This window comes from Ascaphus truei, chromosome 2 (assembly GCF_040206685.1).
Source record: "Ascaphus truei isolate aAscTru1 chromosome 2, aAscTru1.hap1, whole genome shotgun sequence".
In the NCBI taxonomy this organism is placed as follows: Eukaryota; Metazoa; Chordata; class Amphibia; order Anura; family Ascaphidae; genus Ascaphus; species Ascaphus truei.
Genome location: NC_134484.1, coordinates 317,931,307 through 317,949,334, shown reverse-complemented (window position 1 = coordinate 317,949,334; position 18,028 = coordinate 317,931,307). Strand labels below are relative to the sequence as shown.

Sequence of the window (18,028 nt, the reverse complement as noted above, 5' to 3'; positions counted from 1 at the left end):
ATTGAAACAGCCATTTTTCACAGGAAATACATAAATTAAAACATTACTATAAAGGTGGTTGAATCTTTCTGAGGAAGCGGATTACATAGGTAAATTGCGAAAACATTTTTGGGGGGTTATGCCCAACTGCCTCTTATAAAAAAAAAGTAACATTCTAATAAAAGAAAAAAAGAAAATGGTTAATCCCCCATAAAATGAAATATTCCTTGATGGCAAGTTAAAGTTTCTCAGTAATACTGTAAATTCTCTCTTATCAGTTATTGATTTCCGTCCGTGCGTAACGATGGCTTCCATACAAAAATAAGAGGTAGTAACTAGTGACGTTTTGCTAGTGGAAATATAAATTCTAATAAGTCATACCGTGAAAATGTTTAGCTAAAGAGAATAAAAAGAAGCTGCTAACAATGTGCATGTGATTAGGAGCCCTAAAGCATTATAAAATAGAAAACCCAAGCTGAAGATCAGCTGTGATGTCAGGTTTTACAGTAAATAGGCTAGTAAAGTAGGTAGGCCACAGTTCTTCTAGCCATGTTAATCCCGAAGAAGTGTTTATTTCTTGCAAACTGTGACGCCTATTCAAGTGGCAATCCGCACTGCCCATTTTATTTGGGAGGAGGTGGGGGGTTACTGAACCTGGGTATCTCCTGAAGCTTCTCTGTGGTCCCCCGACATCCTGTGAGCCCCCGGGTTATCGAGAAATATCATCTTTCTTATACTTGATCCTGAGCAGCCATTAGCAACATTAACATCACGGCTGTCTAGTGGTGATCCGACAGCCATATTTGTCGTTTTTTTGTATGTTAAACATGGCACACAAAAACGACAAATGTCTGGGAACCAGGGGGTCCCTGAATGCCGGGGAACTATACATCGACACCTGAGGGCCATCCCCATTCCGATAAGCATTTAAATAAAATGTTCTGTTAAAAGGCATCACAATCTGTAATATACAGTATAGTGAAAGTTCATGTACGGTCAGTTTGTTTAGTCCATAGACGGAAATAGTGTATTCTTTTCCTCCCAGTACCCACCCTTGAAAAGTGAGACCTGATATTGCAATGTGAGGAATGTGACATGGCAGGATATTCTAGTCATACGGTTACATGTGTTTGTACTTTCACGGCATGCAGCAGCCACAGTACTTTATATAAATATATATCGTACCGCATACCGCTGCACTTTTTATATATATTTTTTTACATTGCAGTTCATGTTTAACCTGCAAGCAAATTGTCAACTGCAGGAGTGGGCCAACGCCAGTCCTCAAGGGCAACCAGCAGGTCAGGTTTTCAGGATATCCCTGCTTCAGCACAGGTGGCTTAGTCATAATGACTGAGCCATTGATTGAGCCACCCGTGCTGAAGCAGGGATATTTTTATCCTTTTAAAGTGCTTACGTAATCAGTCATAGTGACTGAGCCACTGATTAGCCACCTGTACTGAAGCAGGGATATCCTTAAAACCTGACCTGTTGGTGGCCATTGAGGACTGGAGTTGGCCCACTCCTGGTCTATAGGTTTAGTCTTCCACATTTATACTTTGCAGTGCCATGAGCCCTAGTAATTCTGAGCAATATTTCTTGGATTTGCTGTAAAGTGAAACCAATTAAACGTGTAACATCTTGTCTTAAATGTTTCATGTCTGTTTCATATTTTCATCGTTTTGCACCATGTTTAACAGCGTGGCCCAAAATAATTATTCCAAAAAGCACAAAACAAACTAATTTAGCTAAATACTTTAAACATTAGGAAACATAGCAGAGAGCTTTCATTCTTTAAGTACAAGAAACGTGAAGCCATTTTAAAGTGTGAGGAAACTCTGGTCATAGCTTTATATTGCAGCTCTGCAGGTGAGGCTGTATATCGCAGCTCTGCAGGTGAGGCTTTATATCGCAGCTCTGCAGGTGAGGCTTTATATCGCAGCTCTGCAGGTGAGGCTTTATATCGCAGCTCAGGCTTTATATCGCAGCTCTGCAGGTGAGGCTGTATATCGCAGCTCTGCAGGTGAGGCTGTATATCGCAGCTCAGCAGGTGAGGCTTTATATCGCAGCTCTGCAGGTGAGGCTGTATATGGCAGCTCTGCAGGTGAGGCTGTATATCGCAGCTCTGCAGGTGAGGCTTTATATCGCAGCTCTGCAGGTGAGGCTTTATATCGCAGCTCTGCAGGTGAGGCTTTATATGGCAGCTCTGCAGGTGAGGCTTTATATCGCAGCTCTGCAGGTGAGGCTTTATATCGCAGCTTTGCAGGTCAGGCTTTATATCGCAGCTCTGCAGGTGAGGCTGTATATCGCAGCTCTGCAGGTGAGGCTGTATATCGCAGCTCTGCAGGTGAGGCTTTATATCGCAGCTCTGCAGGTGAGGCTTTATATCGCAGCTCTGCAGGTGAGGCGTTATATCGCAGCTCTGCAGGTGAGGCTGTATATGGCAGCTCTGCAGGTGAGGCTGTATATCGCAGCTCTGCAGGTGAGGCTTTATATGGCAGCTCTGCAGGTGAGGCTTTATATCGCAGCTCTGTAGGTGAGGCTGTATATCGCAGCTCTGCAGGTGAGGCTGTATATCGCAGCTATGCAGGTGAGGCTGTATATCGCAGCTCTGCAGGTGAGGCTTTATATCGCAGCTCTGCAGGTGAGGCTTTATATCGCAGCTCTGCAGGTGAGGCTTTATATCGCAGCTCTGCAGGTGAAGCTTTATATCGCAGCTCTGCAGGTGAGGCTTTATATCGCAGCTCTGCAGGTGAGGCTTTATATCGCAGCTCTGCAGGTGAGGCTTTATATCGCAGCTCTGCAGGTGAGGCTTTATATCGCAGCTCTGCAGGTGAGGCTTTATATCGCAGCTCTGCAGGTGAGGCTTTATATCGCAGCTCTGCAGGTGAGGCTTTATATCGCAGCTCTGCAGGTGAGGCTGTATATCGCAGCTCTGCAGGTGAGGCTGTATATCGCAGCTCTGCAGGTGAGGCTGTATATCGCAGCTCTGCAGGTGAGGCTGTATATCGCAGCTCTGCAGGTGAGGCTGTATATCGCAGCTCTGCAGGTGAGGCTTTATATCGCAGCTCTGCAGGTGAGGCTGTATATGGCAGCTCTGCAGGTGAGGCTATATATCGCAGCTCTGCAGGTGAGGCTTTATATCGCAGCTCTGCAGGTGAGGCTGTATATGGCAGCTCTGCAGGTGAGGCTGTATATCGCAGCTCTGCAGGTGAGGCTGTATATCGCAGCTCTGCAGGTGAGGCTGTATATCGCAGCTCTGCAGGTGAGGCTTTATATCGCAGCTCTGCAGGTGAGGCTTTATATCGCAGCTCTGCAGGTGAGGTTGTATATCGCAGCTCTGCAGGTGAGGCTTTATATCGCAGCTCTGCAGGTGAGGCTTTATATCGCAGCTCTGCAGGTGAGGCTTTATATCGCAGCTCTGCAGGTGAGGCTTTATATCGCAGCTCTGCAGGTGAGGCTTTATATCGCAGCTCTGCAGGTGAGGCTTTATATCGCAGCTCTGCAGGTGAGGCTTTATATCGCAGCTCTGCAGGTGAGGCTTTATATCGCAGCTCTGCAGGTGAGGCTTTATATCGCAGCTCTGCAGGTGAGGCTTTATATCGCAGCTCTGCAGGTGAGGCTTTATATCGCAGCTCTGCAGGTGAGGCTTTATATCGCAGCTCTGCAGGTGAGGCTTTATATCGCAGCTCTGCAGGTGAGGCTGTATATCGCAGCTCTGCAGGTGAGGCTGTATATCGCAGCTCTGCAGGTGAGGCTGTATATGGCAGCTCTGCAGGTGAGGCTTTATATCGCAGCTCTGCAGGTGAGGCTGTATATCGCAGCTCTGCAGGTGAGGCTGTATATCGCAGCTCTGCAGGTGAGGCTTTATATCGCAGCTCTGCAGGTGAGGCTTTATATCGCAGCTCTGCAGGTGAGGCTGTATATGGCAGCTCTGCAGGTGAGGCTGTATATCGCAGCTCTGCAGGTGAGGCTGTATATCGCAGCTCTGCAGGTGAGGCTTTATATCGCAGCTCTGCAGGTGAGGCTTTATATCGCAGCTCTGCAGGTGAGGCTGTATATCGCAGCTCTGCAGGTGAGGCTGTATATCGCAGCTCTGCAGGTGAGGCTGTATATCGCAGCTCTGCAGGTGAGGCTGTATATCGCAGCTCTGCAGGTGAGGCTGTATATCGCAGCTCTGCAGGTGAGGCTGTATAAGCTCTGGTTAAAACGTTTTACTTTGGTGCTCAACCCAGGGAGACCAGCAATAATAATAGTTGTGAGGAATATCCCAGGTGGAGCATAGAGGAATTCCAAGTTTTAATAGGAATAGGATGTTTGTTGTCCTCAAGAAACGATGTAACCAAGTTTAATCCCCTAAGGATAGGATTAAGAACTAACATTGCATTATATGTTTACTTCAAGAATTTATTTCATGTAATGATATACTTGCCTATAGTTACAGATTGCGGTTTTCGTGGTTTATATTTTTTGTCAAATCAATTAATTTGAAAAAAAAAAATAATAATCCGTTTTTACGGTGTTTGCATTTCATTTGTAATATCAGTGTTAACAATCCCCCCAAAATTTACACACATTTGAATCTTAAGTTTATATGTGTACTTTGTTTTTAGTTTCCATATTCCCCTATGATGCCTTTGTCTCTTAAATGTGTCTGGGCTGCCACAACAAGTTACATTTAATAGGAAATGATGCTTCATTTCTGCTTTTTAGGGGTTTTAACTGAAAGACCAAAACGATCAGTCGTGGTTTTTTGTTGTTTTTGAATCCCTACCAATAGTACGCGACTTATTACACTGCATTGTTTGTATGTGAATATACCTGTCAATAGGGTTGACTGCATGTTTTAAATTTTGCATGCCAACATAGATTTGCTCAATGAATAATATTTCTGTGCAATGTTTTCCCTCCCAGGAGGAATCAGATCGGGCCAGGTATTCTCACCGGTCCAGTCAGCGTCCTTCTCTGGTTTGTACTGACCTATAAACCTTTCTTTCTTTTCACCATCCTTCGCTCCTGCAACTGCTAAGGAAGTCTAATTTTCCTTCTTCTAATTTCATCTTCTCAGGGATCTCCAGGCGTGACATCTAGTCGCGGTCTCGATACTCAGAGGGTTAGTACACGCTCACAATGTCTCTCATGTCAGTGTACACTTGTTAGTCGGTGCCGATCACTCCTGACCTTGGCGGTAGTTCTCCAGCTAAACTTGGTAATATTACAACATACGCCTGCACATAATCATGGGTGCCCGACCTTTTATTAAAGGCAAGGGTTTAAGAGCAGACTCTTCAATAAATAAATTTTTTTCTTTATGGCCGTGTGCTTCAAGCTAGTAGGAAACACAAATGAGTGCTTTATAGTCTAAACCAGGGGTGCGCAAACTACTCGCGGTGCGCGCCTCTGCCTGATCTCCCCCCCCCCCCTCTACCTTGCTTTCCCGTGTGCGGGGGTCATGTGACATCACGCCATTACCCAGCTGCGTCGTTGCCATGACGACGGGTCATGTGATGTCACATGGTCCCGCGACGCCATTTGACGCCACGTTGCCATGGCGACACATTACACAACCGGCTGAATCAAGGTAAGTGGAGTGTTGCAGAGGCCTCTCAAGATCCCGGCATTAAATTAAATGCCTTGGGGCAGAGCGCGGGGCTTCTGCAACCGCCTGCACCCCCCCAGTTTGCACACCGCTGGTCTAAACCAGGGGTGCTCAACTCCAGTCCTCAAACCACTCCAACAGATCAGGTTTTCAGGATATCCCAGCTTCAGCACAGGTGGCTCAATCAGTGGCACAGTCGAAGACCGAGCCTCTGATTGAGCCACCTGTGCTGAAGCTGGGACTGATTGAGCCACCTTAGCTGAAGCTGGGATATCCTGAAAATCTGACCTGTTGGGGGCTGGGCTTGAGAAAGTCCTTTACGGACGAAACGCGTAGGTGCGTTCCTACCATTGTTTGTTCTTTGTAACTGACCATTAAATCCCTTTTTTAATACCTATCCCTGTTTGGAGTTACCCTCATTTTTTGGAGATTTACTAGCTGGTATGCTGCTTGGAAACGCTGCTGTGCTCCTCTACATCCTTGCTGTTTGTGCTGAAGCTGGGACTGATTGAGCCACCTTAGCTGAAGCTGGGATATCCTGAAAATCTGACCTGTTGGGGACTGGGCTTGAGGAATGGAGTTGAACACCCCTGATCTGAGCCATGCTAATGTTTTAGTTTTCGCTAATGGCATTAGTGAAAATGAAATTACTAAAATGGTTTACTTAATGAAACCTTTGATCTTTTATGTAATGCACAGATAGGCACCTTTTGTCTCATACATAATACACAAGATGTACTTACAGTAAATAAGGGAATTTATTTAAACTACACTATTCTTATAATATAGCCTCCAAAATGTTAAAGCTGCAATCCCGTCTTCTTCTTTTTAATTTTATTCTAACAGGGTTGGAAGCCAGGGGTACTTCCAGGGCTGAACCATGTTACTTTCAGCCTGGGAGATCATGTATTGTCCCCAAATAAGTACTGGTTTTAAATCTCCTCCCCGTGAGCCAATAGGAAGTTGCATTGTCATAAGTAGAACAATCACTCTAACTTGAATATGTTTGTTAGTGTTGAGACTAATCAACGGAAGTTTTGGGTTCCCTGATTTCTGATTCACAGCCTGGAGATAGCAGGGTCACTCCGGCGATTCTTTGTTTTAAGTAGCACCATTCTAACTTCCTTCAAAGTATAAAGCAGATGAGGCATCTAAAATAAAATGCGATTACAATGCAACAATTTATTTAAGAAGCTGCAAAATCTGTTTGATGCTGACATCTTCGTGTCGCAGCGAGTAAAATGCTTTCCTGTCATTATCAATTCACTTTTTGATTGCTTTTTAATTAATTGTTTAGAAGGTGTTATACGTCTGGTACATACCAGTAATGTGGTATTGGATGTTGTACCCCTTGAATGCCAAATGTGCTATCAATGTTCTATTGTACTGTCTTCATGGCCCCACTGTCAGTCAAAGGGTTACCCATGTAACTGGTAATGACCTTCAAAATAAGTCCATTATATAAGCAGAAAATGCTGCCGCCCTGCTGGTCTAGAGTGGTGATAACATTTTGGGGTTCCCCATGCGCCTGCTAACTGCTTCCTATGGGCCAAGCAAGGGCACATTGCAGACAAGCAGCACTCCACAGGGTGTCCGTTTTCTGGTTACCTTGTATTAACCCCTTGTAATTTGTTGGTCATTGAATTTCAATATAAAAGTGGCCATCCTTCCCGATCCTTCCCCTTTTTTATTCTGTGCCTTATCGATTGATAAAGACAAAAGGTGGCCAAGAAGTATGCACGTGGATCCTAATTTCCCATCTTTTTATCCTAAAGAGCTCATCCGTGGATGTGAGTGGGTCACACAAAGGCAGAGAAAGCACTTCGAGGAGGAGAGATCTTGTGGTGTGTAGACCATAGTTTATCTTGTGAGAATCTGTGCACTCTAAACAGTTGTTTACCTACTGTATGTTGAATGGACACAAGCAAAACCTTAGGCTTTGTCCATAGTAGAACGCGCTAGCTTACGCGCTCCTCCTCCTCCCCGGCGTCGCGCTTGCAAAACAATCTTGTTTGTATTGCGAAGCGCCGCTCTCCCTGTCGCACATGTGCACGCGCTAGCGCACGCACTATGCACTACTACATTGCCGTCTTAGTGTTTGTTCCGGCGCGAGCTGCGTAGCTCACGCTGTAGCCTGCACTATGGACGAAGCCTTATTTGCATGCATATCTTGTAATCAATTTATTTAACCCCATTGCTGCTAGAGGGATCTGCAAGGTTTGCTAAGCAATGCAGACGAAGTGTAGGGGTGAAAATGTGTTAATATTTTTTGCCTGTGTAAATAAGATGCCTTCACATTTTCGAGCTTTGAAATATTTGGTTTGATATATGTAGGAGGCTTGTGGTACGTATCGCATAGTTTAACATGTTTATAATATGTGTTCACCCACAGTTTGCCCGCGGAATATTCTATGCCAAAAAGGTGTTATTGTGAGCAAGTTTTATGATGTTGGGCTGCAGAATATTTGTAGAGAAATGGTACCGTACACTTAAGACACTATTCAATTTAAGTAATTATCTGTTTGGGCAAAATAAGCCTTTTTTGTGGGCTCAGCCATTTTTTGTCACGACGAAGGTTGCTGAACTTCCAAAAAACTGATTGCATGAAGAAACACAACTTGTGCTGTGACATTTTACACTGAGGGGGGTGGGGGAGGGGATTATTTCTGAAAGCTCTCCAGCTGCAAAATAGGAGCCAAAAAGACTTCAGCAGATTTATCTAGGAAAAACTATTCTGTTGAAACAAATGACATTTTCTCATTTGATAAACGTGGTGCAGTATTTATGCGCCGGTTTTCAGCTGAGAGACTTTAATAAATGGCTGCCTAAGTTTTCTCGTAGCAAAACTTCCATTTAAATCGGTTACCTTTCAATAAAATCCATTTGCTTAGATTTACGCTCTGGGATATAAAAAAACTCTTTTGCTTGATGTTCTGTTGCTCAGTGATTCATTCAATGCCTGTTATGTAATATCTTAGCAGGTTATTAAACCGGTGACATTCTTTTTTTTTTTTTTTGCTAGTTAATATTATGAATTTGTGAGCGTTATAGGCAAGTGCTTTAACCGTTTTGTTGCTGAATGATTACAATGCATTTGCAATTTGCATTTCTAAATACTGTACTGTTTGTTGATTAAAGTCAAGCAGTTTATTTATACGGAGTGTGTAAGACTGTAATACCTCATGCCTTCTTATATTCTTTCATTTTTCTGCTTATTTTGCTTTCTGATCGCTCCATTTCATTCCTGTGACATGAAGTCGGATATTTTGAAGTCCAGCAGATATGCAACATCTGTATGTAAAAAAATAAGCGTGTGCATGAGAGAGCGGCATTAAACCTTGCCTTATTCACTGGTATTTAGCTGATGGCTACTAAGGAATGTTAGCAGCTTTGACAATAAATTAAAGTGCCAGCTCTTGGGAGAATTGGCATAGAATCCACTTATAGGAATGCGTTTGAAACCATATGCCCGGGTGTGTGAGTGCTTGTATATTATTTTTTACTGTGAGCACTTGACTTGTAATACAAGAGCTTGAACACTGCTTTTATCGCAGCTATCTTTTTAAAGATGCAAGTTCCAAAATGTAACAAAATGAGCCACAAGCCTAAATTAATATGACCAAGCCCTTCTAACGAAGTGACATTATTAGACATCAAAGGACCTGCTCTGAGAAGATTAAGATGATACCTTTTTGTCCCCTGACAAGACCCTTTGTAGTCTCTATGGAACAGCTCCTGTCTGACTGACTGCTAGAGCGAATAAAGTGAGAATAAAGAGCATGAGCTGCCATGTGGTGGTGGGACCTTTTTAAAGGCAAATTAAAATCATAATAAAAAACTAGATCAATAGCCTTCTTGAAAGATGTGTTTCAGTTTTATCTTTCGAGGGAGTTGCACCTTTAAAGGGTTAAAGCCTGCTGATTGCTTTGTAAAAAATCTTTACAATGTGTCTTACCTGTACAGTATATGTTTAGTGTTTACAAACAATGTCATTGAGACTTGGGACGGTTTTATTTCCCTTATTTTCTGTGCCTCGTTTGGCTTATTGCATGTTAAGTACCACCCGACTATCTTAAAGTGGTATTGCCAATTTTTGTTTGTTTTACTAAATGCAGCAGTTGCTTCATTTTAAGGCAAGGTAATTATCTAAGCTGCAGGTCGAGCCGTTCTCCCGCGCTCGATCGGCAAAGATCCAGCTTCCCAGGGCGCCCAACATGGCCGCCTATTTCTCAAGAGGAAGTGCTGTGGCTACCTAAATAGTTGCTATAGCAACCCAAGGAAGCATAATACATTAAAACTCATTAAAAAAGGTCATAAAGAGGAGAAAAACATACTTTTTTAAAAAAAATACAGTAAGTTACATAGTAGATGATGTTGAAAAAATACATACATCCATGAAGTTCAACGTATGCTAAATTTAGACGACAGATACTTTATCCTATATCTGTACTTACATTATATTGATCCAGAGGAAGGCAAACAAAAACCCCCAATGAAAGTAAATGAAATTCCTTCCTGACTCCAAATATTGGGAATCAAATTACTCCCTGGATCAACATCCTTCCCATGTTTACTTATTTGGTATATCCCTGTATACCTTTCCTTTCTAAAAAGATGTCCAGCCTTTTTTTTTTAACATATCTATTGTATCTGCCATCACAGTCTCCAGGTGTAATGAATTCCACATGTTAACTGCCCTTACTGTAAAGAACCATTTCCTTTGTTGCTGGTGAAATCTCCTTTCCTCCAACCTAAAGGTGTCACCATGTGTCCTTTGTACTGCCTATGGGTTGAATAGTTCTTTTGAAAGCTCCTTGTATTGTCCTCAAATATATTTGTATATAGTTCTCATATCTTCTCTTAGACACCTATTTTCTAATGTAAACAAATCTTAATTTAGCTAGCCTCTCCTCATAAATCAGATTATCCATTCCCTTTATTAATTTAGTGGCTCTTCTCTGCAATTTCTCTAGTTCCATAATGTCTTTTCTAATGAGTTTTGCCCCAAATTGTACTCCATTTTCAAGGTGTGGTCTTACTAATGCTTTGTAAAGGGGCATCATTATGTTTACTTCCCTTCCATCCATTGCCCATTTAATGCAAGATAAGATCTTGTTTGCCTTTGCAGCTACTGCATGACTTTGGGCACTATTGCTAAGCCTGCTGTCTACAAGCACTCCTAAATCATTTTCCAGCCAGGATTGTCCTAATTTATCCCCATTTAATTTGTAAATTGCCTGTTTATTCTTGTTTCGCGAAATGCATAACCTTACATTTATCTGTATTAAACCTCATCTGAAATGTATCTGCCCAAATTTCCAGTCTATCCAAGTCCTTCTGGAGAGAAATTACACCTTGCTCTGATTTTACTACCTTACACAATTTAGTGTCATCAGCAAAGATAGAGACTTTGCTCTCGATGCCAACCTCAAGGTCATTAATAAACAAGTTAAAAAGCAAGGGTCCGAGTACCAATCCCTGAGGTACACCACTCACGACTTTAGCCCAACCTGAAAAAGTTCCATTTATGACAACCCTCTGTTGTCTATCCTTTAACCAGTTTTCAATCCAGGTGCAAATATTTTTACTGAGTCCACTTTGCTTTATTTTGTACACTAACCTCGTGTGGAACCGTATCAAAAGCCTTTGCAAAATCTAAGTAGACTACATCAACTGCATTACCCTGGTCTAAATTCCTACTTATCTCCTCCAAGAAACTAATCAGGCTAGTTTGGCATGAATTGTCCTTCATAAATCCATGCTGACTATTACTAATAATTTTGATGTCCGTTTGGTATTTCTGAATATAATCTCATTGCCCCAGTTTGTCTGGAGGATTAAAATTACCCATTATGCAAACATGACCTACCTAGTTTAGATGCCTTCTCCATTTGCAAAAGTATTTTAGCTTCCTCAATCTCACAGATATTTGGTGGTTTATAGCAAATGACTACAAACATTTTCATTGTACTTTGAACTCCACTGCTAATTTCTATCCACAAGGTCTCTACATTTTCATCATTCCCTTCTTAAACATCTTCCCTTATAATAGGTTTTAGATCCAGTTCAACATATAAGCATACTCCCCCCCCATCTCTTCTATTTGCTTGATTCTTCCGAAAAAGGGAATAACCCTTTAAATTAACTACCCAGTCATGAGTTTCATCCTACCATGTTTCAGTAATGCCTACGATATCATGCTGCTTCCTTGCAGCTATTTATTCAAGCTCACTGTAACAAAGTGAATATAAGACACCAGCCCTATGCCTGGCAGACCTATGTTTAGGTCTGCAGTGCAGCAGTGACCAGGTTAAATTTCAGCTGGTGAAAGGTTTGGTTAATTGATCAGGTCCCAGCTGCCTCGTTAAGGGGTTTTAAACAAAACCAAGGCTGCTCACACGTGCCTGGCTGTCTGAACCAGTGAGACACTGGAGGAAAACTGCTTGCTACAAGGTCTGTCTTTCCTATAATACCTGTTTGCTATATTGATACTCTGGACTTTAAACAACCCTTGTGGGGAAAAGGGCAAAGCCCTGCTCAGGACTTATTTTCTGTTTGTTTGCATATGCTGAAAAGAAGCTGTATGATTTTTGTATGCAATATTTTGAGGCTGAATAAATAAACCTATTCTAAGAAACCCACGTGTTGTTGCATTGACCCTGCATCACTCACCCATTTTATCTGTCAGGCTTCTTGCCTTAGCAAGAAAGCATTAAAGTTTTTTTTTTTCTTATCTAATACTACACAACTGATTTATTTAAAAGCAAAAACACGCACAGGATTTTGAAGGCATGCTGCTTTCATTGTTTATCTGACAGGGACGATAGTAAATAAACATTATGACATTCACTGGGGTGGAGGAAGTCACATAACCAATAGCACCCCTTCCTCAAACATCCCTGCTGTGAAGGAAAACAGATAGCTGATTCATATCTGCCATGAGTTTGCTCGGGGTCTGAAGTGGGACTGCTGCTTTTTCCCTTTGGGTGCCCCCTCATGTAGGTTTCATGTTATGTGGTCTGGCACGCCAAGTGACCCGTGACGCAGCAGCTACATCATGGGCTAGTTTGCTAGGGGAGGCATGTTCAGCGCTCCTCTTCTCTGGAGCAACAGATGCAATCTGACTGGACGAAGAACTGAAGAGAAGACTCCTTGTCTTCCGTCCACATCATTCTGGCCGTTCCGATGGCACTATGGTGCCGTAGTCCCATCCAACACTGAAAGGGTTAAGTATCCATCACACTCTAGATGTAGATTGTATACTACTCAGTCTGACACAGGCACCTTGAATAAAATTCGTGACTCACAAGCAGGCAGTTGACTACATTTTCTTTTCAGAGAAACAGGCCATGAGAAACCTGAAAGGGGGGAGGGAGATGACCCTCTCAGTTCAAAGTATAATAGTAGACTTTTTATTGACTCATGAGGTTTATCATATGCGGCTGCCTGCCAGTGCTTACTCATGTCCATTTACTCCTGGTGGATGACGGATAACAGGGTGTGTCCTGTTTGGGTTTCCTGCTCTGTAGCTGCATTTCTGGTCAATTGGAGTCTCATGCCAGTTTATTGTGCATTACAGATAATATACACTGCAGAATTTGATGTAAAAATGCAAAGAATGTCGATTTGTTTACTATTCTGAGCAGCAGCAATAAATTAGAAATGCATTAGATTTGTTTATATTAGAAGAGAGGTGTCTAAGAGGGGATAGGATTTCTATATACAAATATATTTAGTGACAATGCAAGGAGCTTTCAAAATAACTATTCATCCCGGGGGCAGTACAAATGACACAGGGCCATCCCTTAGGCTGCGGCCAGGGTGACAATGTATTTGTCCAGCGTGAGTACGTGCCCGTGAGCGCATGGCGCTCAGCTGCTTGTAGTAAATTTGTTTCTGGCGCGTCATGTGAGCGGTTCACCCAATGAGGGCGAACCAGCTCCGTGACTTCATTTCCACACAACCCCCCACCCCCCTACGCCCGCAACCAGCAGGACAAAAATCCCCCGAGCATGACGCGCGCTCTCACTCACCCTGGCCGCAGCCTCAAAGTTGGAGCAAAGGAGATTTCACCAGCAACAAAGGAAAGGGTTCTTTAAAGTAAGGGAAGTTCAAATGTGGAATTCATTACCCATGGAGACTGTGATGGCAGATACCAAAGAGGTGTTCAAAAAAAGGTTGGACATCTTTTTAGAAAGGAAAGGTATACAGGGATATACCAAATAAGTAAACATGGGAAGGATGTTGATACAGGGAGTAATCTGATTGTCAATATTTGGAGTCAGAAAGGACTTTACTTTTCTCCTTTATGAAATATCATTAGATGATATGTCACTGGAGTTTTTTTGTTTGCCTTCCTCTGCATCAATATACTGTAAGTACAGATATAGGATAAAGTATCTGTCGTCTACATTTAGCATAGATTGCACTTGATGGACGTACTGTACGTCTTTTTTCAACTTCCTCTTTTTTTCAACTGTGTATCTAAGTATGTATGTCTTTATATAGCGCCATTAGTGTACATAGCGCTTCACATTAGTAATACATGTGACAATCATATAAATAACAAATAATACAAATAACAGAACATGGGAATATCTATGAAATTAAGTGAAATTATACACAATCTATAGTGTTTGCATTTATATTTATGCTACATCGAGAATTACATTTTATACTCTGCTTTTGTAATTTTAAGAAAAATGTCGCTTCTGAAAACTTGGCCTGGTTTCCAAAATGAGATGTTAAAAAACACTTTGTTGGCCTTCCCTTCAACATCTAAAATACACAATTGATCTTCAACCATTAGGAATAGAAAATATGCCTTTGTCTCAATATCAACCGACGTGCTTTGCGTGCGGAGAAGGTAACTCCGAAGCAAGCGTTTGACTTTAACAAACACTTTGCAAGCTGTATGTCTTTACTGTATTCAGACATTTCTTTAGTTCTCCATCCCTGTTTCGTTTCTATAACATTCCTGTTTTTTTATTCCCTAACTGGATCTCAGTACGACCCGCTGAAGGATAGCTCCAGAAGAAGTGTACTTTCCGTACGTAAATGTGCATGAGTGTGACAGCTTTCTACTTACACATGCAGTCGTACTTTCACTAGGCAGTTTACGTCAAAGCATGATTTGGATTTTCCTCCAACATTAACCAGTCAACATTTTCCGTGGCCTACTGCTACCGTAATCTCCCTTCCACAGTGCACTCAAATTACAATAGATGTTATTTTGATTGAGATTAAATACGTTTTCAATATGCATTTAATGATGGACCTTTTTTTTAAACTATATTTTCAGTGTTAAGTGCATGATCGTGAGATCTTAGACCAATCATGGTTCTTATAGACCCTCTTATACATGATATTGTGTACCACAATGCCTAATCTTTTTAAATTGCGCCCCCTTTGCCTTTAAGCACTTCCACTAGTCCGTATATTCTGTATTCATTGCACAAAGAGATGTCCAAGATTTGGGTGTTGGAACCCCCTAGAAATCCCATGTGGTAATAATAAGGATTCCACATGGTGCAATATATTCCACTATTGATATACTATTGGTATTGATACAAGGAAACTGCTATTCTTTTTGTGTATCCCAAACAGAGCCAGCTTGAAATTTAGCAGGGCCCGGTGCCGAGTGAGAGCGTGGGGCTTTTTACCTGTGCCAGCATCTTCTCCTGCTCCTCATCTTGGCGGCGGCACGTTGTCATGGCAATATCACGCCACAGAATTATATGATGGTACATTGTCATGCCAACGTAACGCCACTATGGCACGTTGTCATGGCAACGTGATGCCCCGCCGTTGCAGAGATGAGGAGATGCCGGTTAGAAGGTAAGAAGCCCCGCGCTCAACCCCGGCAATCAGTGTAACTGTTACAGGGAAGAGCACAGGGCCTCAGTAAGTGCGGTGCTCGGTGCGACAGCATTGACGGCACCATCATAATCCGCCCCTGATCCAAATGTCTGTTTCCCTGACACTCTGGGTCCCTTTTGTAAGTCTCTGTGGATACCACAGTTTCGGAAGCACGTGGTTATAGAGAGAAAACCGCGACTGATTTGCAATCTCGTGAAACAAGATTGTCAATAATGTCTTTTTGCTAGAGTATGCCACCCAACACATTTTGGGAATATAAATAAACAAGATGTAAGAATTATGTGTGCTAAACAGCAGCATAGTATCTTACTGAAACATGTAAAAGCATACCAAAAGGATTCACAAACCACTAAAGTATGTTATCAACTCTTTCCTCACCAGCTGAAAAAAATTAAATATAAAATTGAAGAGGGCTGAGAGATTTTCGACAATTTTAGCGCAAAATGTTTAGTGCTAGTTCATTGTCGGCACTTACACGTTTTGTGTATTTTATTTTTTGGGAATTTTGCTTATTTATTTATTGCTTTTTGTTATGATTTTGTTGTACTAATATACTGTCCTTTTTACTCTCTTTTATGTTTGCAGTGGTAATAATTCACATTAACCTCCCTGTTAGCAGAAACTTAAATGTTGAACACTTTAAACAGTGACAGACGTATCTAACTGCCGACATTGGCAGTTTTACCATATTTGACTTGTGTTTATGTAATGCACACAAATGAAATACCCTTAAAGTCCTATTCAACTATTTTGCATCCAGACACAAATGAGTAAATCAATAATAGATACAGCTTTTTTATTCTGACTAATAGAAAAAAAAGAGAGAGCCTCTGTCTCTTGTAAAGCAGAGGATGCAAATACTGTGTGTGCATATAGATATATTTAAAAAATATATATGTTGTATAAAATGTTTCAGCAGTGTTTCTGAGCGCTCTTCATGGGACCTCTGCACTCTCCACTTTCAGCCAGATCTAATCACACACTCACATAAAAAAAATAAGTACAACATTATGTGCCTGGTAATTCCTAAAATCTGGTCTGGGTCGTGTGCACCGAGGAGAGGGTTGAGAAACATTGGTGTAACTTTAGACTTTAACACTAACCTGGTTTTAGCATTTAACAATGACATCAACAGGAGAATCCCCTAATGCAGGGGTTCCCCAACCGGGTGGGCACGCAAAATTTTCTGGGGAGCGGAAGCAGTAGAGGAGAGCAGGCAGTGGGGCGCAGATTAAAAAGCTTGCGCACCCCTGCCCTAATGTGTTGAAATCCCCATGTCCAGAGTAGTAAACAGTTAACAATTTATGAAACATTGAGCCGTTTAAACACTCTAGGCCTAATGTGTATGTGTATGGAATAGGCCAGGGGTCCCCAACCTTTTGGGGCCCAAGGGCACACTTGAGAGTTGAGGAGAAAGTGGCTGACACCAACCTGTATACAAAATACACTTACCTTGAGAGGAGGCCTCCAGTACCGCGCCTGTCCCACTCTCGGACGCGCAGAAGTTGGGCCCAACTTCTGGAGCAGACCGTCACGAGAGGGAGGCACGCAGCAGCTGTCTGCTGCACTGCGGTGAGCTCCTCACTGGCAGCCAGTGAGTTACCGGTAGCTTGCGTCAATGTTTTGGAGAACCCTGATCTACGCCGTATTATCAACTGGTTTGCCAGTCAGTCGCGGGCACCCAGAAAAGGCTTAGCGGGCACCAACACGTTGGGAACCCCTGGTATAGACTTTTAAAAAGAATGAACTTCTAGTTAACTGTTTTCCAATGGTTTCTCAGCCTCTTTGCTAATATAGATTTTTAGTATTAAATTATTAAAATAATTGAGCTTAATTTCTCTGCATCAACTTGCTTGAAGTAGTCACTGACTTGAGATAATTATTTGTCCGTTCATCTGTTGTAATTTAGTTTTTCGTTGTTGTATGATAAGCTTTGTGTGGTCACTGTTTGTTTTACTAATAATCAGTGCAGCCGAATAATCAATGAAGGGATTTGTGTTTGCAGAACCACGCCTACAGCGAATCTTACGGTTCCAAGAAAAAACCGTCCAGCTCTCAGAAAGATCTGCTGGTTAGTTCTGTCAAGTTTGAAACATGGTCACAGTGCTATGTATAAAAACCTCTTTATATCGGTCTTCTTGGGATGAAAAGAACAAACTCAGCAGTGAATTGCATAATACTTCTTTCAACCCTTATGTATAATTACTACAGTACATCTGTGTATCACATTTAATTTAACGTAGTATTTAGAGATGTAGCCAACGGTATGGCAACTGCAGCCAGACTTACACAACGTACCTGCAGGAGAAGCGGCCATTGTTTTGATTCAGCCGTGCGTGCGAAGGTGACGAGGATACCATGCTATTTCTCCCGTGGGGGCAATATCGCTGGCTACAGCTCTATACCAATGCTTCAGTAACAGTTTCTGAAACGCTATTCTAAATATGTTTTTAGAACTTTTTTCTATTTTTTAGAACCATTAGACATTTCATTTTATATATTGCAGTAGGGACCACGAGAAAGCAGAGTTAATAAAAAGACATAAATCTGTTTCTGTCAGGAGGATTAGCA

The 18,028-nt window shown here is 42.1% G+C and overlaps 1 protein-coding gene across 22 annotated transcripts in view; it reads left to right on the top strand.

Moving 5' to 3' along the window:
• LRRFIP2 (LRR binding FLII interacting protein 2) overlaps window positions 1–18,028 on the top strand; it is a 501,877-nt gene that overhangs the window by 436,001 nt on the left and 47,848 nt on the right. For 12 of the 22 annotated variants that reach the window (XM_075586521.1, XM_075586533.1, XM_075586530.1 and 9 more), the window contains exons 5-10: window positions 4,894–4,947; window positions 5,048–5,092; window positions 7,354–7,422; window positions 8,836–8,871; window positions 14,586–14,627; window positions 17,463–17,528. The exons of 7 other annotated variants lie outside the window; for them this stretch is intronic. In XM_075586521.1, coding sequence (XP_075442636.1) covers window positions 4,894–4,947; window positions 5,048–5,092; window positions 7,354–7,422; window positions 8,836–8,871; window positions 14,586–14,627; window positions 17,463–17,528 — 312 coding nt within the window. The remainder of the gene's footprint in view (window positions 1–4,893; window positions 4,948–5,047; window positions 5,093–7,353; window positions 7,423–8,835; window positions 8,872–14,585; window positions 14,628–17,462; window positions 17,529–18,028) is intronic. 3 more of the 22 variants (XM_075586523.1, XM_075586534.1, XM_075586532.1) reach the window with 3 other exon arrangements.